At 51.3% G+C, this 23,329-nt stretch overlaps 11 protein-coding genes across 11 annotated transcripts; 6 read left to right on the forward strand and 5 right to left on the reverse strand.

The window, feature by feature from the left end:
• Window positions 1–1,546: 1,546 nt before the first annotated feature.
• N7458_010716 (uncharacterized protein) lies at window positions 1,547–2,896 on the forward strand (the record flags this gene model as incomplete). Its single annotated transcript, XM_056914098.1, has 1 exon — window positions 1,547–2,896. One exon carries the CDS (start codon window positions 1,547–1,549, stop codon window positions 2,894–2,896), a length of 1,350 nt encoding a protein of 449 aa, XP_056762947.1.
• A 562-nt stretch (window positions 2,897–3,458) lies between these two features.
• On the reverse strand, window positions 3,459–5,450 carry cdcA (phosphoprotein phosphatase CDC14; the record flags this gene model as incomplete). Its single annotated transcript, XM_056914099.1, has 3 exons — window positions 3,459–4,719; window positions 4,782–5,319; window positions 5,402–5,450. 3 exons carry the CDS (start codon window positions 5,448–5,450, stop codon window positions 3,459–3,461), a joined length of 1,848 nt encoding a protein of 615 aa, XP_056762948.1.
• A 2,481-nt stretch (window positions 5,451–7,931) lies between these two features.
• On the forward strand, window positions 7,932–8,873 carry N7458_010718 (uncharacterized protein; the record flags this gene model as incomplete). The annotated part of the gene is made up of 3 exons (XM_056914100.1): window positions 7,932–8,559; window positions 8,614–8,691; window positions 8,743–8,873. 3 exons carry the CDS (start codon window positions 7,932–7,934, stop codon window positions 8,871–8,873), a joined length of 837 nt encoding a protein of 278 aa, XP_056762949.1.
• Window positions 8,874–9,511: 638 nt separating this feature from the next.
• On the forward strand, window positions 9,512–9,967 carry N7458_010719 (CTAG/PCC1 family protein; the record flags this gene model as incomplete). Its single annotated transcript, XM_056914101.1, has 2 exons — window positions 9,512–9,555; window positions 9,643–9,967. 2 exons carry the CDS (start codon window positions 9,512–9,514, stop codon window positions 9,965–9,967), a joined length of 369 nt encoding a protein of 122 aa, XP_056762950.1.
• Window positions 9,968–11,109: 1,142 nt separating this feature from the next.
• N7458_010720 (glutathione peroxidase) lies at window positions 11,110–11,806 on the forward strand (the record flags this gene model as incomplete). Its single annotated transcript, XM_056914102.1, has 2 exons — window positions 11,110–11,152; window positions 11,277–11,806. 2 exons carry the CDS (start codon window positions 11,110–11,112, stop codon window positions 11,804–11,806), a joined length of 573 nt encoding a protein of 190 aa, XP_056762951.1.
• A 269-nt stretch (window positions 11,807–12,075) lies between these two features.
• On the reverse strand, window positions 12,076–13,439 carry N7458_010721 (translin; the record flags this gene model as incomplete). Its single annotated transcript, XM_056914103.1, has 7 exons — window positions 12,076–12,150; window positions 12,228–12,377; window positions 12,444–12,529; window positions 12,602–12,707; window positions 12,772–12,900; window positions 13,036–13,089; window positions 13,374–13,439. 7 exons carry the CDS (start codon window positions 13,437–13,439, stop codon window positions 12,076–12,078), a joined length of 666 nt encoding a protein of 221 aa, XP_056762952.1.
• Window positions 13,440–14,047: 608 nt separating this feature from the next.
• On the reverse strand, window positions 14,048–14,646 carry N7458_010722 (DIM1 family thioredoxin-like protein; the record flags this gene model as incomplete). The annotated part of the gene is made up of 4 exons (XM_056914104.1): window positions 14,048–14,073; window positions 14,130–14,372; window positions 14,429–14,476; window positions 14,532–14,646. 4 exons carry the CDS (start codon window positions 14,644–14,646, stop codon window positions 14,048–14,050), a joined length of 432 nt encoding a protein of 143 aa, XP_056762953.1.
• Window positions 14,647–16,066: 1,420 nt separating this feature from the next.
• On the forward strand, window positions 16,067–16,918 carry N7458_010723 (60S ribosomal protein eL22). Its single transcript, XM_056914105.1, has 4 exons — window positions 16,067–16,091; window positions 16,307–16,342; window positions 16,412–16,608; window positions 16,692–16,918. The coding sequence occupies exons 1-4, from the start codon at window positions 16,077–16,079 to the stop codon at window positions 16,816–16,818; spliced, it is 375 nt and encodes a 124-aa protein (XP_056762954.1). The 5' UTR covers window positions 16,067–16,076; the 3' UTR covers window positions 16,819–16,918.
• A 412-nt stretch (window positions 16,919–17,330) lies between these two features.
• Window positions 17,331–19,370, reverse strand: rex3 (putative RNA exonuclease Rex3; the record flags this gene model as incomplete). The annotated part of the gene is made up of 1 exon (XM_056914106.1): window positions 17,331–19,370. One exon carries the CDS (start codon window positions 19,368–19,370, stop codon window positions 17,331–17,333), a length of 2,040 nt encoding a protein of 679 aa, XP_056762955.1.
• A 632-nt stretch (window positions 19,371–20,002) lies between these two features.
• On the forward strand, window positions 20,003–21,443 carry N7458_010725 (lipase ROG1 family protein; the record flags this gene model as incomplete). The annotated part of the gene is made up of 2 exons (XM_056914107.1): window positions 20,003–20,052; window positions 20,123–21,443. The coding sequence occupies 2 exons, from the start codon at window positions 20,003–20,005 to the stop codon at window positions 21,441–21,443; spliced, it is 1,371 nt and encodes a 456-aa protein (XP_056762956.1).
• Window positions 21,444–21,633: 190 nt separating this feature from the next.
• Window positions 21,634–22,459, reverse strand: N7458_010726 (uncharacterized protein; the record flags this gene model as incomplete). Its single annotated transcript, XM_056914108.1, has 2 exons — window positions 21,634–22,404; window positions 22,457–22,459. 2 exons carry the CDS (start codon window positions 22,457–22,459, stop codon window positions 21,634–21,636), a joined length of 774 nt encoding a protein of 257 aa, XP_056762957.1.
• Between the last annotated feature and the right edge of the window lie 870 nt (window positions 22,460–23,329).

Below are 23,329 nucleotides of genomic sequence, written 5' to 3' on the forward strand. Positions count from 1 at the left end.
TAGTGTCCATCTCGCCATTATCCACCCGTGGCTACTTTCGACCGTAGTGCTCTACACGACGGTCCATCTTTAACGGTGGACAATCGTCTATTCGTCTATCTGTCAATCCTGCCAATTCATCGCGAGTAGACGGGATCTCTTGGAGTCGCGAGACATAGCAGAGGGCGCCCTACGCAAACCCCTTTGAAAATGGGACCCGGGAGTCGTCAGCGACACGTTTTCGCGATAGATATTATGGTGAAAATAGCGAACATTGAAAAGAGATAAATACCAAAGGGTATTCCACACGGCACCCTCGTCGTCTTGACTGTCTGGGGATCGACCAGGGAGTTTAGAGTTGATTGAAAGATCCACCAACAACCAAACTCTACCCATAATTTCGGCCTTCAAACATCGCTATTAGAGATCAACTTTAGGCACATCCTTTCTAAAAACCGCGATAAACAACATCTTCTTCTTTATACCAGACCTCAGCAGCCAACCGAAAAGGGTTCCTTGAGGAGCTCGGTGCACGGCCGAGAGGAATCCTTGGCTCTGGATTTTAGCTTCGAGCTTATTTGACCACGACCACTCACCTCACGGTCTCACCCACGTCGGCCACACCGTAACCACCGCCACGCGGGCTCAGACTCAGACGTGGTATTTAACTAAACCATGCATTGCTGACAACCTTCTAACGGCTAGCCTCCAGGGAAAGAACTCTGCCCATTTCCAATCGGGATAGGACCGCCTGAGATATACGTATGCCATAACGTACCCGCACCTCGAATGTCCCGTCCCAAGCCAAGCCCGCTCGACCAGACAAGCGCGTCTCTCTTCAAGCTTTGGGTCAGCCTGGCGAGCGCTTTATTGGCTCGCTTGGGTGGATTATCTCAGACACCTGTGATTCTAGGGTCCAATTCCGTCAAGGGCGGAGACTGCACCCTTTGTCCCGCCGTGCTATTAATATGCTGGTTTCTTTCCATTCCCCTCCTGCTCACCTTTGCAGACGCTGCGTGGGAATGCACGGGCCGACTAACCGAGTACGAGAGACATTGCTTAACAGGGAGCACGTACGTCAGACCTTTGTCGCCTGCATTGCTGCGGTGTCATCGGCGCCGAGACTGTTTTCGCTGGGCAGCCTGAGCCGCACTCTTTACCGTGGATCTCTCCCTCGAGCCTCTCAGTGGGTGAGACGGGCGTGATCTGTGGCTCTCGCAGATAAGAAAGCGCCCACTGGCATAGAATGACCGTGGCACACGACTGAAAGCATACAATCAACCCAAATCTCACCCGGGAACCTGCCCGAGCGCCAGCGCATCGATCCGGGGATGTGCATCATACCGTCCACGAGCAAATCCTCAACATGGTTGGCGTTCCAAAGAGCAAAGGATGCCAGACATGTCTCCAGCGGCGGGTGAAAGTACGCGGTGTCCTCCCACAACGGCAAACCAGAACTATCCATCTAACTATCACCCCGCTATAGTGCGATTTACTGCGCCCGGAATGCACCCAGTGCAGACGATACGGCGTCGACTGCCCCGGCTATACGCGTCCCCCTAAATTCATGGACGAAGGCCCACAACTCCGCCAACGCTTCAAGAAGAAGCAATCCCAGTCTACTCCCACCCCTATACAACCCCCCGAGTCCATCGACGAGCGCATCATACCATCCCTCGTAGCACAATCAATAGGCAAACAACAACCCGTCGTGTTCGGCTCATTCGTCCTCACGGCGTTCACGCGCTGGTTTGGACTGAATCGATACCGAGTCCACGTGCCATGGACGGCATACGTCGCAGAGCATGGTGGCCAAAGCCCCGCCTTCGACGCGGCTATTTTCTGCGTCAATACCATTTTCATGGGTCAGAAACATCACAATACCACCCTCCAGCGCTCAAGTCGTGAGGTATACAGCAAAGCGCTTCGGCTCTTCGGTGGCCGGATTCGCAACGCAGAGGTAATGAAGTCGACCGAGAGTGTGAGCATTACCATCGTACTGAGTCTGTTTGAAGCATACTCGCGCACGAATCCAGACTCATGGGCTCACCATGCAGCGGGCACTGCATTACTGATGGAACATCGCGGCCCCAAGGCCCATCTCACCGGCTTCGATCGGTGCCTCTACCTCTCGTTTCGGAGCTTCCTCGTTGCAGAGGCCTTTGTCAGTGGCAAACGGTGCATCTTCGAACTACCAGAATGGCAGCAACACATTGACCAAATTCGAGTGGAGGACATGACTTCGCCGCGTGTTGACGGACCTATCGCCCTCTTCATCGATTTACAAGATCGGATATTCAAGGAAGTCGTCAAAGTACCGGGCTTACTAGTCCACGCGCGCCAATTACATACCACCGACGACCCGCCGGAGACAAGACGGGACTTGTCGGCACAGGTTCTCCGCAGCAGCCAGGCCTTGTATACACTATCTGCGCATCTGCGCCTCGCTGCTGCGGTACAGGGCTATCAGTGGTATAACGGCGGCGCCGTGAACAAGAAGATGCCTTTTATCGGGCCCATCCCATCCACATTCCCACAAGAATTCGCAAACAGCGTCCTGCGTGGTGCCGATCACTGCCTTTTAATCCTCCGTCTTCTTCTCGATCATCTTGAGAATGATAAAGTGTGGGCAACACACGGCAAGACAAGTGATCATGGCGATGCGCAAATCGCGGACCCACTGCCATTTCGATTTGTCTCAAAACTAAATTTTGATAAAGGCAGGATAGCGGGATCAGATGTCAATGAGTTTGAGGAGAACATTCCGTCTCCTGATAAATGGCTCGATCTTGTGGCTGCATCGATGGGATTGGAGGCATTTGATGTGATCACCTCCGCTCAAGGGAATCCCGATACTGCTCATTCTGGAGATATTAGACATCTAGACGGGTGGAATACTGCTCTATCCTTACGGTGACAACCCTACCGTGGCTACCCTACCATAACGAAGTATTGCTGATGATCATGTTAATGTGCCCAACATAACCGGTGACTACTGAATGAATAATGGAAATGAAATGAAGAAGATTCGCACGAGCTCGTGAAACTAATGGTCGTATCGCCGTAGAATCAGTGCGGACAGAAGCCGCGCACGCAGAACACCATACCATGGACGCGAGAGGAAATCGACAGCAGAGACTGCAGACAAATCGAAGATACCACGAAAGCCCCAGGTCATGACGGATTTCCTTCTCTTGCAACCAATCAATTCAACGTATCAACAAGCAGTGAACCCAGACGCCGCGCAGAACCCACTCAAAAGACCAATGATTTGTACGCCGAGAAACAAACAGCCCTAGACAATTATTGGTGGAAACCAACAAGAGACGAATCATAGAAAGGCATTAAACTGTCCAAGATGCAGCGATGAAAAAAAGGGTATGCATAATGTTGCCCATTGAGGACGGCAAGAATTGAAGGTGTCAACCACAGGAAGACAATGACAGGACAGAGCTTTGAATGGCGGGTATCCAGGCCAATTAAGCAGCAGTGCGAGTGGCCCGGGCTGGGCTGGAGGTGCTGCCAATGCGGCCACTGGGCTTACGCACTCCACGAGACTCGCTCTTGTTGCTGTCAGTCACCCGCCGGGGGCTCGACCGAACCTTGGTGACCGAGATGGTTCCACCGGCGCTCTTGCGGCTGGCAGGAGTCTTGGGGGCCGCTGTCTCCACCCAATTCTCGCGGTCTTCGTGAATGTCGTCGGTGAGGGTGTAGCTGGCTGTGACAGTGGCCGAATAGCTGATCGACCGCGAGGTTGTCGTCGCCACAGGGGACCGCGACGACCGCTTGGCCAGCATTCGGAGTTGAATTTCCTCATCACTCTCACTGCTCTCGTTACTCAGACGGTGGCCACGGGGGCTGCGTGAGTCTGCCTGCTTGTGGTTATCGTGCTCCACAGTCAATGAGCCAGAAGTTGTGCGGGCATAAGGGTGGTGGCGAGAATCCTTGCGGTGCGACTTCCGTGGCTGTCCCGGGGTCGGAGCAGGGAGGTTCTCTTCGTGGTGGGGAGCAGCACCCTCGTTGTGATCAATCTCACCAAGCGCGGCACGCTTCGAGTGGCTGTTGTTGGGAGGAGTAGAGACCACGCCGTTGCTTCCACGCTTTTTGGCCGAGACACGGGCAGGAGTAACAGGAGCCGACTGAGCCAGCTTCTCGCGCATGCTGTCCTCAAACCACCATTCTCGGAAGGAGCCTTGGTTGAGGTGCAGCCAGTGTTGCTGTGGGCCCACAACCATACCAGGGCGCATGAACCGCATGAAGGCAATGACTTCATTGGCGGTGAATCCATAGCGATAGATCAGATAAGCACCGATTAAGCAGCCCGTGCGACCCAAACCAGCCTTGCAGTGCACCGCAATACCCTTCTTCTTGATCGTAATCATGTCGTGTGCCATCTTTATAAACCTCCTGACGAGTGTGAGAGGGGGGCACGTGCCATCCTCGAAGATCATATCAATATGCTGGATGCCCAAAGCAGTGAAGTATGATGGGCTGTAGAGCTCAGAGTTCAAGCGAACGACAAGGCCAATATTGCGGGAGGTGAAGTGGACGAGAACGTTTTTGAAGGGGAGCGGAAGCTTGGAAGAGCAGATTTCGGAGATGGAGGAGGGGAGGGCGTCGTACTCGGGGGTGTTCATGGGAACCGGCGCAACAGGTTGGTGTTGGGGAGAGGCGAAAGCAAGGAAGTCTGGTGTCACCCAATTGAAGTCACCCATATCAACTCGTTCAAACTTCTCATATCTGCATGTCGCTGTCAACACCAATCCCGTCATTTCAAAAATAAACAAAGGGTCAAATCATACTCTTCAAGGTTGAAATCACGAAGTCCACACAGTCCCTGCTCCTTGGCCTTCCAAACACCATACACGACATCCTGGATGTTCAGAATAAAGTCGGCCTGACTATATCCGGCATCACGGAAGGGCATATAAGGAGGGTCGGCCTGCGCAATCGGGGCGAGGGCCAAGTGGGGTGGCCAGGATTGGATGAGAACCATGTAGCAGGCCACGAGACAGGCGGCGTTTGCGCGGCTGCGCGCGTCAGTCTTGCTATAGAAGACAACCGGGCGGTCACTGTTGGCGGGGTCGCCAAGGATCTCGTGGAAAAGGACTGCGAATCGGTACAGGTGACCAATGTGGAGGGGGCCGAAGTCTGCATGGAATGCATTGTAGAGAAGGGTATCGTCAACAGTGAAGTAGACGGGAGATCGGCGCTTGGTCGTCGGGGTAGTAGGTTGAGCCCGAGCAGCCCGCTTGCTAGGAGACTTAGGCTGCTCGAGCGGATAAGGGAATGGTGTTCGCGAAGACGGAGTCGAATCATAAGAAGCCAGGTACAGGCGATCTGTGTTGTTGTTGTTTGTTGTTAGATCCCAAACATTGGTCCAATTCAGGCATTGCAGCGGGATGATATGCGATGCACGAACCTTGGATATACTCGATCATCTGGCCTGCATGGCCGGCGTCAATGATCATTTTGTTGGTTATCTGCAGAGCGCAAGGTTACACAGATGGTGAGAGAGAAGAGACAGAAATCGAAGACCACCACAGCTCTGAGGAACAATGGTCAAGTGTGATATGGCGGGCCGGATCAATTGTCCGACAGCAAGTCACAGTAAGTCAATGATGGCAATGAAGTTCAGCAGCTCATGGTCCGATTGATCCAAAGTCCACACTTGAGAAGAATGAAGAGCGAAGAAGATAATGATAGTCCGTGTAAGAAATGCACTGTACAGGACGGTGTACTAGGTAAGAGGGGAAGTCGGAGCATGAACAGAGGTGGGAGGAGAAGAATAATCTCATGGCGTTGGGGCAGCTGCCATGCCACGCTAAGCCGCTGTTATGTTGTGCTGTTCCTATTCGGGACTAGTGCCCTGCGTTGACTCGACAACCATAGCTTGCCTCAGGCACCGCTAACGTTTTGGATTATGTCATCGCCTGAGCCCACCAAACAATCAAACAATCAAACAACCACCACCAAAACATCAAAACAAAGCGCCAGAGCCATGGATTGTCGGATATTGTTTGGCTGGTGGGGGCTCCAATTGGCTCACCAAACATGGGCCTAGCAACCACCTAACAATCCCGCAGACAACTCTTGTCTCCCTAGCAAGCATCAACTAACTCTATGGTCTTCATTGCCATTGCCATGAGCTCGATGAGCTGGCTGGCTTAATGATCCCACTCTCTCATGGTTAGTCTCGAAATCGCACATGGATGCCTGAAAGGCGCAACCTCTTTGCGGCCAGCGAAAGCACTCATTCCTGATGCCCGGCCCCCGGAGGCGCAAATACCTGGAAATTTCTCAGCTATGCTGCTGCTCCGACAGAATTCGCCTTGGTCTCGGGGATCAGATGGATTTCCGCATGTGTTATATACCGTCATAACTTGGGCCATCACTCTTGAAGGAGGTTTACCGGATTCGAGAATTGGGAGTTTCTTTATGCTATGACCTGCAGAAACGGACAGCTGTCTCTCAAGCCCTCAAGACCATAACCTGTACTATTGATTATAAGTGTAGCCCCTTGACAAGTCGCTTGAGAGATCAGACAGCAGCTTGGTCCATTCTTCATCTCAGCGCTGTGGTTGAGTGCGCTTGCCCAGGATGTTGCCACATGCGCCAGAAAAATATCCAGAGAACAGTTGCCACCTTGAAACACTTTTAAGGGGTTGATTCTAGATACGAGTCATGTATGAATTAAATGTGCTAAGGGCTTGTGTATGCCTACCTAGCCTTGACTTGTGGTGATTGATGGACAGGATAATGAGCAGATATGTAACTGGCACAGATCCGATGCCTCCTCGAGAGTAAATATCCTAACCAGTTCCAATTGGACCAATTGGCCTTCTAAGGTTGAACAAAAAAGATGAACCAACTACAATGCACATGGATTCTTCCTGTCACTACAATCACCTCACTTCTCCTTCGTCACACAGAGAGCTGACTTACAAGCTAAACTTTGGAAGAATCTGCTCCCATCACATCAGGCTGGTTTTCTAACTTCACTGTCAGAGAACCTTCGAAGCGGGGTTTGCGTTCAGTTCCCCTCCATTACGCAAGGACTTCAAACAGTCAAGTCTCTTCTCAAAGTTCATTCGAAAATTATCCTGGTTCCTGACAGAGTTCCAAAACAGGGTGGGTGATCGACAGACTACGGAGTAGTGTGAGAGCTATTCGTCGAGGCTCCGCTTTAGCCGCAGCCCTTGCTGACGCCTCTACAGCTCACTCGTTCATGTATCACATCGCGCTACACCCCTGGCATAAGAGATGAGACGAAGGCTACCACTACTTCCTACTGTACAAGAGCCCGAAACTGTTCAATTAAAGCTAATAGCGTCGAATAGCGAAGCCAATCTCAAGCATCATGACCTATTAAGCTTCTTGGGCTTACTTGTACCCCTTCCGACATCAGGAGCAGTCCAAGACAGTGCTTGGGTAAAAACGAGCTTCCAGCGCCGTTCTACTACCGCGATCGATGAGACTAGCATTGAACCTTGCTGCTCGCAAGTGGAACTGCTCCCAATCAAGAAACTCTGCGGGCCAAAGCCACTCCATGACTCGGATATTGTGACTTCCTATTGGAACTCGTGTGAGACATCACTGGATATTGCAGAACACTAATCGACTGGACTACCGCCGCGGCAGACCGGATAGCAGCTTCTGCATGTCGATCGTGATTATTCGCGACATTCAATTAAACGCACGCGAAATGAGAGCCATGGACGAACCGTAGGCCCCTGATGATCTTGACCGCTGTGCATGCGAGGAGTCTTCGAATCAGTATGTGGGAGCTCAAAACAACATAATCAACAGGGTCTATATAAGCCAGTCCCAACCTCGTTCACTGCCAACTATCCTTGCTCATCCACTTCCAGTCACTCATTTGGACTCTCCAGCTGCTCGTTTCTCACCCACGTCACTCTTTTGACCCATTTTATTCCAAATATAACGCCATCATGAAGTTCACTGGTTTTACCCTTTCTCTAGCTCTGACCAGCATGGTCTCTGCTGCGGCTATCCCTGCCCTTCCTGGCACCGACGGCGTTGTCGGTGGTCTCGAGGGTGCTGCCGAGGGTATTGTCGCTGGTGTTGCTGGCGGCCACCTCAGGCGCCAACTTGAGGTCGTCCAGCCCGTCACTGAAGGTGTGGCAAGCTCCCTGAACGGAGGCACCGGCATTGTTGGCAGTGCTGTTGGTACAGTTGAGAGTACTGGCCAGGGCGCCGTGGGTACCGCCGAATCCACCGTTTCTGGCACTTTGGGCGGTGTCAAGCGTCAGCTGGCTGCGGTTCAGCCCGTCACCGAAGGTGTTGCTAGTTCATTGAACGGCCGCACTGGCATCGTTGGGAGCGCTGTTGGAACTGCCGAGAGCACCGGGCAAGGTGCCGTTCGTACTGCCGAGAGCACAGTTGGTGGTGTTAGACATGTCAAGCGCCAACTCGAGGTCGCCCAGCCCGTCACTGAGGGCGTTGCCAGCTCGTTGAACGGCGGTACTGGCATTGTTGGCAGTGCTGTTGGTACGGCTGAGAGCACTGGTCAGGGTGCAGTTGGTACTGTTGAGAGCTTCGTCGCCGGTGTTGGATCTGGTATGTTGCTTTCTCCGCTTCCTTTTGATAGCCACCTAACTAATTATTACACAGCTGCCAAGCGCCAGCTGGGTAATCTCCCCGCAACTGCTTCTCAGACCGGTACCGATCTCCTTGCGGGCCTCTCTGGCAGTATGTCAACTTCTCACCCACACTGAATGACACTCGCTAACTTCTCTGCAGACCCCAGTGGCATCTACGGCGCTCTCGCCAACCTCCAGATGCTCGTCAACGCTGGCGAGATCTCTCCCAGTGACATCTCAAACATGCCTGCTGCTGTCCAGCGTGTCATTGCCAACCTTGCCGTCGCATAAACGTTCATTTATCGATGAACGAACACAACGTGGGCCGTTTATATGCGTGGGAGGTGTCATGACATTGCTTAATCCGCGCCATTTTCTCTTTTACTTCTTGTCTTCATTTATTCCCATATTGAAGAGCTTTGCCCGAAGCTCGAATTCTATTCTTCAAAAGCCACTGTACAATATTTGACGAGTGTGATTTTATACTTTCCACGACTCCCTCTACAAGCTTGTACGGGGCTTGCTTCTCTGCGAGAAACCTTTTGTTTGTTATAATACTAAATTTGAGTCTTCCTTCTTTCATTCAAATAATCAGTGTCTTCAAAGATCGAACCTCTTCATCCCTACGCCTCCTGGGATTTGCTCAGTCCTCAGTCTGCAGTGGTCCTTGGTGCATCACATTCGGTTAGCCGTAATAAATCCATGTTTCACATTACGAGGTCTGTCGGCTCTCAATGCGGGAATACCGTAATCCATACCACATTATTACGTGTAATTTTCGATTCCCAATCTTCAAGCTGCCGCTGTCTCTTGTTTCTCTGCACAGCAACAGCCAACAATAACCTCAATCCAGTGTCATTGAACTTGGATTGTCCTGTGGGTCAAACAAGGACGTGTCGAAAATCCTACATTTCTGACTACAATACATCATGGCTACGACACAACTCTCCGACACCGAGTTCCCATACTCACTGTACGATCCCACCCCCACCTTTGGAGCATGCCAAAGCATATCTGGCGCACATCACCAGTTAGACTGTGACACTGACACGGTGAATAGAACTATCTCACTCCCACTTCCAACCCACCGTCTTGCTTCCTCTGCCCTCCAGACCCTCGAAGTCGACACCGAGCTCTCACCATTTGTGCGGCGCACCTTTACCTTGACATCCCCCCCCTCCGACAACCCCAGCGAGCCGCAAGAAAAGAAGCAGAAGCAGGACCCAGACGAGTCAAAGACTGTCCTGCAGACCACCTACCGCGCGACCACGAACCGCATGCTTCGAGTCGCGGTCAACGGGTATATGGAGAGCCTAGGCGTGGTTCTAGGCGTGATGGCTGAGCTTGACGTGGACGTACTCAAGGCGGAAGAAATTGAGGGATGAACAACTACAGTAGGAGGGGGTACCCCCTCATCATCATCTGTCGCGTGAGAATCTTCTCGATGGGTGAACGATGCATGGGACCCTGTGAGAATGATATCTCATCGGCATTACGGTGGTGGCTGTGCCTGCGAAGGTTTGGAATCGGAACAATACGAAAATATGACAGGGGCGATGCGATACACTACGCCATTCTCCCAGACACACCGACGGTCAGGGCCTTCGATGGGATAACTACAACATCCTCGATATATGTCTCGTTTTGGTGAAATCCCCGTCGAGTGTGCTGCATACGCACAAGTATGTGGGCCGTCGGACCCCGGCAGTTTCGCAAGGGATTGCTCATTGGACCATTGGACGAATATTGGAGAAAGATGGAGGAGAAAGGCGCCACCAACGGTACGATTCTGCCGAGCTTCTTTTCCTCGAAAAGGAAATCTGGTAGAAATCGCGTGGTCCCCACGTCATGCAATAATTACAGTTCAGTGGATGAACATTTTCACAAGCCTTCCGAGTGGGCGCGGAGTCGAGACCGTCAAGCTCTTCTAAGCAAGCCCCGTCCACCTATCAAATCCACTTATGCAGGCCGTTTCCAAGTATTCCAAATATTTGTTCGCTCCCCTAGAATTGTGCAGTGCACACTAGCCCAATTAAGCTCAATAATCTTAGTCGTATAGAGATGTGGACAATCCTAGTGGGAATCGTACGTCCCAGAGAAAAAAACGACGGAGAGTCGTGAACCAGAAACGGCTCTGCCAATCATCGCGAGGAGAATTAAATCGATCGGCTCGGCATGAAGCTGCGACCGTCGGCGCTTCGTGCATTCCGTGCCTGGGCCTCTGATCATTGGTAATGTCGGCGCATCCAGCTCTCGTTCCAGGACTGGACTGGGAAGTTCTCTAGTCTTCTCTTGAGCGGACCTCGGCTTGATCCCTACAAAAGCGGCCATCATGCGCCCGTTGGTCCTGTGCCGCCAAGCTCCTCTCATCTTCTTCCGCCCTCAATTACTATTACTACGGCCTTTCACTCCTCCCCGCAACTGTCAGATATTCACGACGTCATCGTACGATTATCACCTAACCTCCAAACGCGTTCTCACACCTAACCCTCTCGCCTCCTCTTCACGCCTCTTCCAAACCAGAACAATGTCCTCCGCGACCACTTTCTTCGATTTCGAGCCCGTCGACAGTACGTACATGCGCAAATCCCCTCCCCTCCCCGCCTCTCGTCTTTGCTTCCGCGGCCTAGGCTGGGGCCCGTGGCGAGCTCTGGGAAAGCCCACCAACTAACACACTTCATCGCAACTAAACAGAAAAGGGCCAGCCCTTCCCCCTCACCTCCCTGAAAGGCAAGGTCGTCCTCGCCGTCAACACCGCTTCCAAGTGCGGCTTCACCCCGCAGTTCGAGGGCCTCGAGAAGATCTACAAGGAGCTCAAGGCGCAGTACCCAGAGGACTTTGAGATTCTCGGATTCCCTTGCAACCAGTTCAAGGGGCAGGATCCCGGCTCCAACGACGAGATCCAGTCCTTCTGCCAACTTAATTATGGCGTGACCTTCCCCGTGCTCGGCAAGCTGGACGTCAACGGCGACCAGGCCGCGCCCGTTTTCACGTGGATGAAGGAGGCGATGCCCGGCACATTGGGTCTCAAGCGTGTCAAGTGGAACTTTGAGAAGTTCTTGATCGCGGCTGACGGTAAGGTGGTTAACCGTTGGTCCTCGATCACCAAGCCTGAGAGTCTGAAGGACACGATTGTCCAGGAGCTTGAGAAGGCCAAGAAGAATGGGACTTTGGCTTCGGCCCAGAAGGCCAGCGAGGGTGCTGAGCAGGCTAAGCTCTCGTGAGCTCAATTTTGGCGCCCGCACTACGCGACTTTTCCTTTTTTTTAATCGGTGATGCGACTTCCTCACTCTTTCTATGTACCTATACTCCAGCGGTTTATCCCCCTGTACGAATGGCGCACATTTCATATGCTTTATGATGGAAATTGATACTCCATAATACGTGTTGAATATCTGGTTTGTGTTTGGAATCAATGTCCTCGTAGTTGACTGTCCCAGCTGTCATTGCCCGCCCCCATCCCTTTTTTTCTCGAACCCTTTCAAGTCATCTTTCATGCAGCAGCACTGCCCTTGGGAACCAGACCTCGCAGCGACAGATCGTAGACCACATCTTCGACCTTCTTGACCTATCAATTGGGAAGACCGTGTCAGTTAGTTCGCACTACCAGTCTAGCCACATCAAATCGACTAAGATTGGACTCACGCTGTACTTGATCCCATCACTCCGCTTACGGAGAATATCATTCTTCAGGTTGAGCAGCTGGAACCCAGCAAAGAGATCCTTGATGAAGTTACCAATCTGAAGAGGGCGGTCATAGTCACCAAGGGTGACCGAGTTCACGGCCAGGCGCGACTGTTGAAGATTCCAGAATGGTTAGCGACACAGGCAGGCGCAGATGGGGAAAATTCGAATGCTCACCAGCTCCTCGACCACCGAAATCAAGGCCAGAAGGTACTCCTCGATCGTAAGGTGGAATGCATCTTCCTCTTTCAGGTTGACAGGAACTACAGTAAGGAGAACAAAAAGTTAGTCTGAGTAGTCTCACAAGACGCTGTCAACGACTAGATTGAACGCACTCTCTAGAAACTTGCCCACTTCTTCGATCGTCAGGAACGAAGCCGAGCTCAGGCCTTTGTGCTCCTGCAGTCCGCCAAGCCAGGCACACAGCTCGATCGAGGTAACCTATATGAGGTATGAGCATCAGATACTCTGAGGCTCAGAGGGGATTCGCAGAATCGGCACGCACCAGGTTCTGCAACTCGCGGGTCCAAAGTGCATTGTACTTGTAGAACGGATGCTGGTCCGCAACAGCTTTCAGACGGAGGACCTCTTGTTTCTGAGCGAGAATCTCGACGGCAGCATCGTCAAGCACAGGCTTGACTGTTGATTAGAAGTTAGCGGGACTGCAATCATAGACCAGATCCGACCTGCTAACACTGGTGGGGCATGACCCGAAGACGAGAGAAGCAGCGACAAGTGCATCGTCATGGCACAGAAGAGGATCACATACGCTGATTAGCAGGGGTAGAGTGTGCCCTTGAGAGAATAGCCTGCGTAGACCGGCCTGTAGAGAGCTGTATCAGCCTGGATACATGGCTTGAGCTGCAGCCACTCGAACGGGTGGCACTGCCGCCCCATGAACAAAGGAGCTCACAGCCCTTGATGGAGACTCCGGAATCAAGTAATACCTTTTCTGGCGAGGGTCTGGACAATCTCGTGAAGTTCCTATCCGCCAAACGTTAGCTTTGAGCGGGAATTGTGTGGGCAGCCGCTTTGCTGGAGCTCGGGCTTGGCACGCGCAGAAATCATCTGTAGGAACCAGGCGGGCAGCGGATTGAGGATACTCACGTCACGGACGGTAGTCTCCTCGTCGATCTTGGTCTGGAGATCCTCAAAAATTCGTTGGTCGATCATTTTGGTGGTTGTATTTGAAGGGTGAGAGAGTATTGTGGTTGGATGGTGCGAGGTGCGGTAGATGGTTTGTGGTGATGCGTGCTGAGCGAGTTACGTCAAAGTTGAAGGTCAACTCAACTACCAGACCGATATTTCAGGCCAATGGGATTTGGTAATGTTTGAATTTTACTCTTTACTTGGAATTGAAACCATTCAATCTTTATTTGTTGAAGAGCCTCATTCTTCAGTTCATAGCTGGTAGGCAAGATAAAGCCACACTAGCTCTCAGTGCTATCTACATACTACGGGCCCTTTTTACTTCAAAGTCTAGATTACCGCGAATTCAATATAGGCACTCACTTCTTTTGAAATTCTACCTCCTGGTCAAAAACTCGGCTGTCCATGAGGTACCAGAAACGAAGGTCTCAAAGGTCTTTCGGGTTTCAGTAGGCGTGCATGGCCGCTACAAAAAGCAATGGTGTATTCAAAAAACTCCAAGAACGCATTTTCCAAGTTTTATGTTGTAGTCACTTCTTTCCCAGCGAAAATAGTCATAATATTCGTAAAAGGGCGCGATCGCCACCGAATTTCGTCCGTATCGCCATCCATCGGGGGCGTAGGGGTCGTGCTCAGTATCGGTATCTCGTCGAATAATCTGCATAGTGGTCAGCGGCTGCCGTACCTATCTTCGCAAGGAGCAAAAAATCTTACCCTTTGGACTGACGACCAAACCACGGCCCTTCTTCGCGCCCTTGTAGATGGTTTCGATGATGTCGATCAACTCCTGCTTGTCTTCCAACACCCAATTCAACTTGTTATTGTTACCCGTTCCGAAATCGCACATCATGTGTTTATTGCGGTAGAAGAACATGATCGTCATCGTATCGTAGAGCTCGTACATCGAGTTGAAATCGGGGACCTCGTCGATGTCGCACAGGTAAATGACGGCGAAGTCTGCACAACGACATCCGTCAGCGGCTGGATTTCCACGCTCTGGGATGAACACTCACTCTTCACCCGCTCGGCAATCTTGTATAGGAGTTCATCCTGACGAATACCTGTTAAGCAACGGTTAGTCGTACGGTCACGCGATGGCGGAGAGGATGGGCTCACAGTCGGGATCGTGGTCGCGCCCGAAGCGAATCACCACAAGGCGTTCCTCTTCGGAGAGGATGGCCTGGTCAACATGCCAAGCAGTTCGAAGGTGAGGCAGTACGATCGAACCCATGGTGGCGTGGCGAACAAGGATCAGCGAAGCGCAGGGTCCAGAAAATTGGAGAGCTCGGAGCTTATCGCTGGCAGGACCCGCGATACACTCATGTCATGTGACCGATACCTCGTCCAGCATCGGGCTGCGACAACTGCGCAGTGGCGACCACAATAGAGAAATCTGAGGATTTGGGAACTATGTTTACACTCGGCGATTGAATCCAGGATGTCTAAGGAAGATTTTTTTCGGTTTCAGAGCAGATCCTTGAGAAGCACACCTCCAACATGAGTGCTCAAGCACGCCATTCTGATCACCAGCCCAGCGATATATATATGGCCGCTGCGGCGGGACACGAGCCAATCTGTCCAGATACTTCGCGCACCCGTAGAGACTTTAGAAAAGATTACAAATTTCAAGAACGACGGACGCTCCGGGAAACAGTTAAGTCGGGAGTTAAGCTCGTCGTCACTGTCGAGTCCTGCCATAGTGTTGTTACGCTGTTGCGCCACAAGCCTTGCGGCATCACAGTAGCACACTGAACACGACAGGCAGCATGTCGCGCAACTGGCGCTCTCCCTCTTGGGATTTCAATAGAGCTACTAAGATACAGTGGTCTTTACATCTAGGACAAGGAGGCAAGGCCGGAGGCCAGAGCCTCGACGTACATCATGGCCACACAACGCCACATCTCGAACTGGCAGTTTTGAGGCTCAAAAAGCTTCTACAAGTCTTTAATAAACAAACTGCCCTGGGCACAGACGACTGGGTTCAAACTTGCTACAATAGACAGCTTCTTCTCCAAGCGGTTGGACAAGCCAACACAGTTGATGAAAAAGGGAGTTCGCGTCGATCGAGGGTAGTGTAAGCCCGATGACACTGTGCAACGAGGCATGCGCAAGCACAGAGGCCAAGTCGCGGGATCCAAAAATGGGAATAATCAATGTTGTTTTCCTTAGAAAACTTTCAGAGATTAAACTGAAAAGAACAGATACTACACTTGATCTAAGCCAATAGGCAAAGAGAGCTGGAGAAGAAAAAAAGAAGAGGAAGGACGGCAGCGGGAGGAGGTATTTAAGTGTTTCCAGGAGTGGGTCCTCTGGAGGCCGCTCACTAGCGTTGTTTAAGCGAGCCAATAATAGACCGGACAAGATCACCGACGTGGGTCCAATAGACACGTGACTTGACCGGTGCCTGGCCAAGGTCATGTGATATACAAGGGCTGTGATCACATGGCATCACCTGACTTAATTAGCCCCATGCCCTATCCCTTCCCAAAAAGGCTTAGCCCACACACCAGCAGGCGGGCACTGGCGAATTTTGGAGCGCAAAAGAGGCTCCACCACAGCGAAAGCGATCTTCTTCTGACCATCCCTCTCGCCGGCGCAGGATAATCACTTCTTTGCGACCAACTTCAACCCCCAATTTCTTCAATCCCCCCAATCTTTACAATGGCTCCCGTCGCTGTACGTTGAAAGACTACCCCACGAACCGCTTTGCTGTTCCCCCCAATGGACAGCCTCGATTGGACTTGGAGTTACTCGGGCATGCGAGCTGCTGGATATTGAAAAATCTATCCAGTAGACTTCCGTTCGAGAAACCATGTCCATCGAGACTGCCACTGGGGTTTCCAATATGATGGAGCAGTAGGCTAATTAGTTTTTTTTTCCCTTGGCAATAGGCTCGTGGCCGCAAGGCTCAGAAGGTTACCCAGAAGGTATGTTGCACTGAATTTGTCTCTCGACTACCATTCCACTCCGAGATACTAATGGCTGTTCTCGCACAGTACATCATCAATGCTTCTCAGCCCGCCTCTGACAAGATCTTCGATGTCTCCGCCTTCGAGAAGTTCCTCCACGACCGCATCAAGGTCGAGGGCCGCGTCGGCAACCTGGGTGACAACGTCGTCATCTCCCAGGCTGGTGAGGGCAAGATCGAGGTCGTTGCTCACATCCCCTTCTCCGGTCGCTACCTCAAGTACCTGTACGTTTCGTTCGATTCTGCACTCTAACATTGGGTGACCTCTGGACTCGACCCGCTGACCATTGTTCTTTCTATCTCCACAGGACCAAGAAGTACCTCAAGAAGCAGCAGCTCCGTGACTGGCTCCGCGTCGTCTCCACCTCCAAGGGTGTCTACGAGCTCCGCTTCTACAACGTCGTCAACGACGAGGCTGAGGAGGATGAGGAGTAAATGCGCTCCTTCGGCTTTTGACCTGCTTGTCGATCGACGGGATGGGTCTGTGATTGTTGCACGTTGGCTTGGTTGGATTACCGCCGGATCAATTGGTGAGGGTCATGGGGTTCTGTCGTTTTATGATATGTGGGAATAGACTAGCCTACTTAACTGTAGGCTACGAATAAAAAAGTTTATACCCTCTGATATTTCTCCTCATTTCGCCCTGGTAGAGACCATACATTTGGAGAATTACTTAATGTAGACATCTGCGATCTGAAATGTCTCAGGGTCAAGTTTATATACTCGAGAAGATTAAGAATGGAGGCAGGCATTTGTAGCCCACTAGCCTAGCAAAGTTTCGGTGACATTAAAAATGGCTTGTTCCCACTCGTCCTTGCGCGCCATCTATGTAGATTGATGGGCCCTTTCTTCGTAATCTGACTAGCGCCTGGCCGAGTCATTTCGAAGATGGGCTCGTAGAGGTACCAAGGGTATCAGTCCCTGATACCCATGTGCTAGTGATGATTCTATGCAGTGCTATCATCGGGAGATGGTTGTTTCCTCTTCTGCCCAGCGCTACCAGATTCAATGCGATGTTCCACAGGATTGTCATTATCATGCGGTCTCTCACTGGGAACGTATAGTCCCTGCCTGTTGACGTAGTATGTCTCCTGATTGGGTGGCGAGACCATATGGTCCCCTTCAAAACGCCAGCCATGGTGTTTGTACTTCTTCCAGGAATCGCGAACCATGGCCCGCACAAGATCACCTGTTGTGATGGCGTCCTCTTTAGAATCATGGCCCTTGGCGCCACCGGTTTGAACTTCTCGGGAAAGGAATTTGCGAGCGAGTGTCTTGAGGCTCATGCGATTGGGTAAACCGCCCCTCGGGGCTGGATACAGGATAACCGTGTCGATGATTGTGGGGTGAATGATTCGGCAGACATTGAGATCGTTGTCAATGGCGTGGCCGATCAAGGGTGTTTCAGGCTGAAGGAATTGGAAGAGTAGTTCCCGGGCTGCGGCAGGCGATTCAACGACCTGCATAGGCTTCTGCTGATTTCCCTGACCAGACTGGGAAGGAGAATTAGGAATGATATCGGAGGTGCCGTAGGGGATGGCTTTTGCAAAATGCTCAGGATATACCCCCGAGAATCGCGAGTTAAGATCCAAGACCTCGCCAATGGGCTTGACAAGAACATCGAGAAGCTCACGACCTTCAGGCCAACTGACAGCAGTGAGGCGAATCAATTCCAGGCCTTGTGTGGTGTAGCCCATCTCGCAGTCGAAGCATACAGGGTCCAAGGCCCCTTTGTCCAGTTGTCGAGGGGTCGTCTCAAACTGAAGAATGGATGCAAGGCGTTTGGACTCGGAGATTTTGAAAACGTGCTGAGCACCTTTAGTGCAACCGATCGACGTCCCTACAGATTCACCGCAGCAAGGGAAATAGGACTCTCCGGAACCCGTATAGTTGTCCGTCTTCTTGCGAGGTGGAATAACGGGTCGATTGGGGTGGTAGGTACATGGTCCTCCCGTTGTCAACGCACCATCCTCGCGTCGACCAGGAAAGACCTGGAAGCGGCTCGCACAGCGCTCACACTTCTCCCAACCCTTCGAATCAGTGACGCCCTGTTTGGATGTCTCGATTTCCGCTGCAGTAGGTGGTTTTGTGACATAACCGAATTCCTCAAGGCCATTCAAGGGTGTAATTAGTCTCGGCACAAAAGTGATCTCTTGTCTGGTGGTGAGACCAGTTTCGATGGGCTTGGTAGCGTCTGGAGTCGGAGCGACTGGTATTTTGTAATACCTAGTATTGAGGTGTTTCATGACCTCCTTGGCCCAGTCCTCAGAGCTCATCTTCGTCAGTTTCACGATCCGGAGTTTGATCACATTGGAGTACACGCCCGGGTTGCCCTTTGCCACATATTCCTCTTCATCCAAAGCCATAGTTACCAACTCATCGGCCGTCAGGACAAAGGACTTCTTCGAGCTGTCTTTGCTTTTGGCGAGCTTCTCATTATTTGAGACCATGACGGCATGTAATTTGGTGAGAATCGCGCTCCGGGTTGCATGAGGCGCAGGGGCCTTTGTCAGCATGCGCGGATTGAGGCTTTCCTTTCGCACCTTCCGAGGGGGAAGCTCGGATGACGTGGGCTGACGAGTGATTGGGCTGCTTGAAGGCTCGTCGGTTTCAAGATTGGAGCTTGGGCACGACGGCGAAGTTGACGCCCCAGGACGGGTAACAGGCGTTTCGGAGCTACGTCGGTCAGAGGTCCGCCGTGGTAGCTGTTGGCTTGGTTTCGATGTTGAACGCGAGCCATTCACTACATCCTCAAGATTTGACACCTTGTGAGACAAGGTCAGCGGTTCCGTCGAAGATATGCTCTCTTGGGTCTTAAGCTTCTTCGGATTATGTGTGCCGATTGTGTCTGATGATGTCGTGGTACCGGAAGAGGGCTTGGTAAGACCCGTGCAATAGCGAGCATGGGAGAACATGCAAGTCAAGAGCGCGCAATGCTCTCCTTGTGGACAAGCCACACCTGTAAATAGGCCCAGTGTTGTGAACATGGTGGGATATTGGAAGGACGCAGACCAAAGAGATTTGGATCAACGTGTCCCCGGACTTTGAATGAAAGAGTACCGAGAGTGTTCTAGTTTCTCTTGGGATATGGTTAGAAGCTCAGCTTGAATGAGGGCCAGCAGTACCGAGAAGCATGATAGCTGCCGATTTTTGGCCCGCGGTGGTTTCTTTGTTAAGGCTACCAGACTGGATATCCATGAGAAGTCTGTGGGCTCGTTCTTGCAACCAAAGAAACAGCTTTGAAAAAACAAGTCAATGCACCTCGTATGGTTGTTGGATTGGTAGACAAATGTAATTCAATAATAATGGAAAGCGGGTGGAGAACCTCCGAGTTGCAAACTAGTCAAACTTCACTGAAGCCTGAAAAATAAGGAGTTGACCCTGAAAAAAATGTGATGACGCAGGAAACCTTATCCCCGGGCTTATCGGCAGCCGGGGCATCAATCAACCCGGTTCCAGGGCTTAACTCCGGCAGGCAATCCTTTAAACGGGTTTGACTGGGAATGCATCAATTAGCCCGATTCCAGGCTTAAATCCGCCAGGCAGTGCTTTAAACAACTTGCGCCCTTCTGACCCGGGACTAATTTCCCATCTTCAAAAAATCACACCCAAATACACTATGACTGAGAATACTACGAAAGCGGACCACCTTTGTGTCCTAGTCCATGGGTGAGTGTCTCGTTCCTGCTCGCTCCGATGACGATAGAGCCCTGAGTCAAACTAATGTTTCTGTGGATAGACTTTGGGGGAACCCATCTCACCTGGATTATGTGGCCTCTGCCCTGAGAGAACGCCATGATGAGGATAATGTTCACATACTCTGCGCCAAAAATAACAGCGGAAACTGGACGTATGATGGAATTGAGCTGGGCGGCGAGCGACTGATGCACGAAATTGAGGAGACACTGGAGACTTTGGACAAAAAAGGGCAGAAGATAAAGAAGCTGAGTATCATTGGATATTCTCTTGGTGGGCTGGTGTCTCGATATGCGATCGGCCTGTTGCATGCGCAGGGATGGTTCGAAAAGGTGGAGCCTGTCAACTTCACCACATTTGCTACGCCTCATGCTGGGGTCAGAACGCCACTCAAGGGGATTCGAGGTCACATCTGGAATGGATTGGGACCAAAGACCGTCTCCATGTCTGGTCAACAACTATTCATGGTTGACTCTTTCCGAAACACCGGTCGGCCTCTTCTCAGCGTTCTAGCCGATCCAGAAAGCATCTTTATCCAGGGGCTGAAGAAGTTCCGTCACCGCTCTGTTTACGCAAACGTTGTCAATGATCGCACCGTTGTGTTTTACACCTCGGCACTCGCCAAGACGAATCCCTTCCACGACTTGGATAACATCAATATCAATTACGTTAAAGAATATAACCAAGTGATCGTCGACCCCGACAACTATCTGCTACCGAGCACTCCGGAAGAACCGGAGACAACGCCGTCCCGTTGGTGGAAGCAGCTCAAGAAGGTGTTGTATGGACTGCCATTTTGGGTACTTATTATCCTGGCCGTGCCGCCTGCAATGACCCTCTTCCTTGGAAATGCCGCTGTTCAAACATTTCGCAGTCGTCAGCGGATACGCCTCCACTCAGAAGGCAAGAATGGAATGCGCTTTGGAAGATACAAGGTGCCACTACTCGTGCAGGATGTCCAGCATGTGATGGAGGGAGTTTTTGAGAATGTCAATGCTCGACAAGAGCCTTCCTATCTCTCAAGCACCGAGGAGGATGAGCTTTTTGATTCAACAGTCGAGAAGGTTGGAACCAAAGTGAAACATCTCGACAGTGAAGCGTCTAGTGCAGATCTGACCAACCGCTTCAATGCTCATAATGACGAGGAGGAACGTGTCGTCGGCCACCATCATAAGCTTGCATTGACAGATGATCAATTCGCCATCCTTGACTCTCTCAATGCGGTGGGATTCCGGAAATATCCGGTCTACATTCACAATCATCGACACAGCCACGCCGCGATTATCGTCAGAACGCGCAAAGACGGATTTGACGAAGGCAAAATTGTGATAAAGCACTGGTTGGACAATGAGTTTGAGGTGTGATTGTTGGCGATTTCTTCTATTTTGGCACGCATTCTTGGCGTCTATCTATTTTGAGCTCTGAGGTGGGGATTTTGGTTTTGGCGGCGGTCTCTTCTATCAGAGCGAGCGTTCATACATAATGATTTTCAGCGAGATATAGTAGGTAAAGTTACACTCTAATATATATACGACAATATGAACATACCTCCCTTTATACCTCCAAAGGTACCTCATAAGAAACCCGACTGATCCCCTTCTGCCGACTGATCTTGCGTATCGTGATAGGCCCGGTCAGACTGGTCGTCGGTACGTGGGTTCCACCGCAGGGATTCTGATCAAGACCACCTATGCTTGCAACACGGACAGGGCCCTCCCTCAATGCTCCACGGCCATTCAGATCTGAACCATCTTCCACCCAGGAGATCAGAACAGGCAGGTCCTGCTGGACCAATTCGTTCACCTTGGCCTGAATCAAGGGCTTCTGCTCATTATATAACAGACCCTCATACTCCATGCATGCTTCTTTAGGGAAATGATTGGCTTTAACTTTCTTCATTTCGGGGAAGAGAAGCTGCATCGCGAGACCAACAATGTGTCCTCCAGTATGCAGTCGGGAGTGGTAGTCTCGTTTGGCGCCATCGACTTGCTGAACGACGCTCTGGCCTTCAGCGAACAGGGCATCTGGGCCTACAGACTTGCCGAAATGCAAAATTCGTCCATCCTCGGTTTTCCGCACCAGAGAGACAGTGAAGGTGGGCTCCTTGTCGATCAGAGAGATGGACCCTGTGTCACTAGGCTGTCCACCACCCTGCGGGTAGAGGATAGTCTGGCGCATAGTAATAGCCGAGATCTCTAGATCAGCATTCTTGATTAAGCTCTTTTCATCCTCTGAGAGTGACGAGACTGGTTTGTGGGAGACGATCTCTGTTGTCAGGGTTCTCAGCGAAGCATCGTGCAGATACACTGCTTCCGTAGAGGGGGCCTTAAGAAATATGAGCATCGCTATCAACAACCAAGGGACATATTATTCATACCATTGATTCTTGATCTCACGCGCAATTGCTGATATTCGTGTGACTGTTGTTCTCTCGGCCACAAATATTCATCCAGATAATCATGACTCGATTTCCTCCACCAGGTGGGTCATGTCATGCCAAGGGCGGGATTTGATGCCAGGATTCTCAGGCTACAATATTATCTTTAGTAGCCAAAGACTCCCGACATCAGTTGGAACTAAGGAATTTCTATGCTTACGTGAGAACCCAATCTCAGCACGACTGTCAAGATGAATAAATGGGTAATTCGACTCCTGGATACTAGGTGCCCCAAGTCAGCATTCTGTGGGGCAGACATCCCAACGGCACGAGATCTAATTGACAACTAGAACTCATCTGTACAAGAAATTCCCCAGACTGTAAAAAGAATTGAACACTTAACAACCGATCATCTACATAAGTACTCGTCTCCCTTCAAAGAACCCACCGAAAAAGGAATGACACGCGTGGCACAATTTCCCCAAAGCTAACCTTAAATTGATCACTTCCATACCCCGGATTTGCCCCCGCAATGCACGCCCCTCCGACTCCAACCGAATTCCAAAACTTCAAGGCCAATCTAATTATCCCCTCGGGACTTCCTATTTAGTCTCTTCCGCTCTCCCGTGCTCGTACGCTTCTGATTTGACGCTAAAGGACAGGGGTACGTCGTATTGCGTCCGGCCGAGTCATTTCGAACCTTGCATAGTAACATCTGGCTTAAAGCGATCCTATCACTGTACAGTATACCAGAGGTCTGAGTTGTATTGTATCATATTTGTGGGCTGTAAATCGTATCCGTGCGAATTGATGCATATCGAGTGGAGAGACAGTTTCACAAAAATCCGGGGTAGGGTTCTCTTTCTGGGCCTG

Source organism: Penicillium daleae (genome assembly GCF_028827525.1).
Source record: "Penicillium daleae strain IBT 16125 chromosome Unknown utg000008l_segment0_segment0, whole genome shotgun sequence".
Taxonomy (NCBI): Eukaryota; Fungi; Ascomycota; class Eurotiomycetes; order Eurotiales; family Aspergillaceae; genus Penicillium; species Penicillium daleae.

Bases quoted from the DNA above. Each gene is read 5' to 3' on its own strand.
- N7458_010723 (XM_056914105.1), top strand. The intron at 16,343-16,411 runs GTATGTTGCACT...GTTCTCGCACAG, and splicing joins CTCAGAAGGTTACCCAGAAG to TACATCATCAATGCTTCTCA. The intron at 16,609-16,691 runs GTACGTTTCGTT...CTATCTCCACAG, and splicing joins GGTCGCTACCTCAAGTACCT to GACCAAGAAGTACCTCAAGA.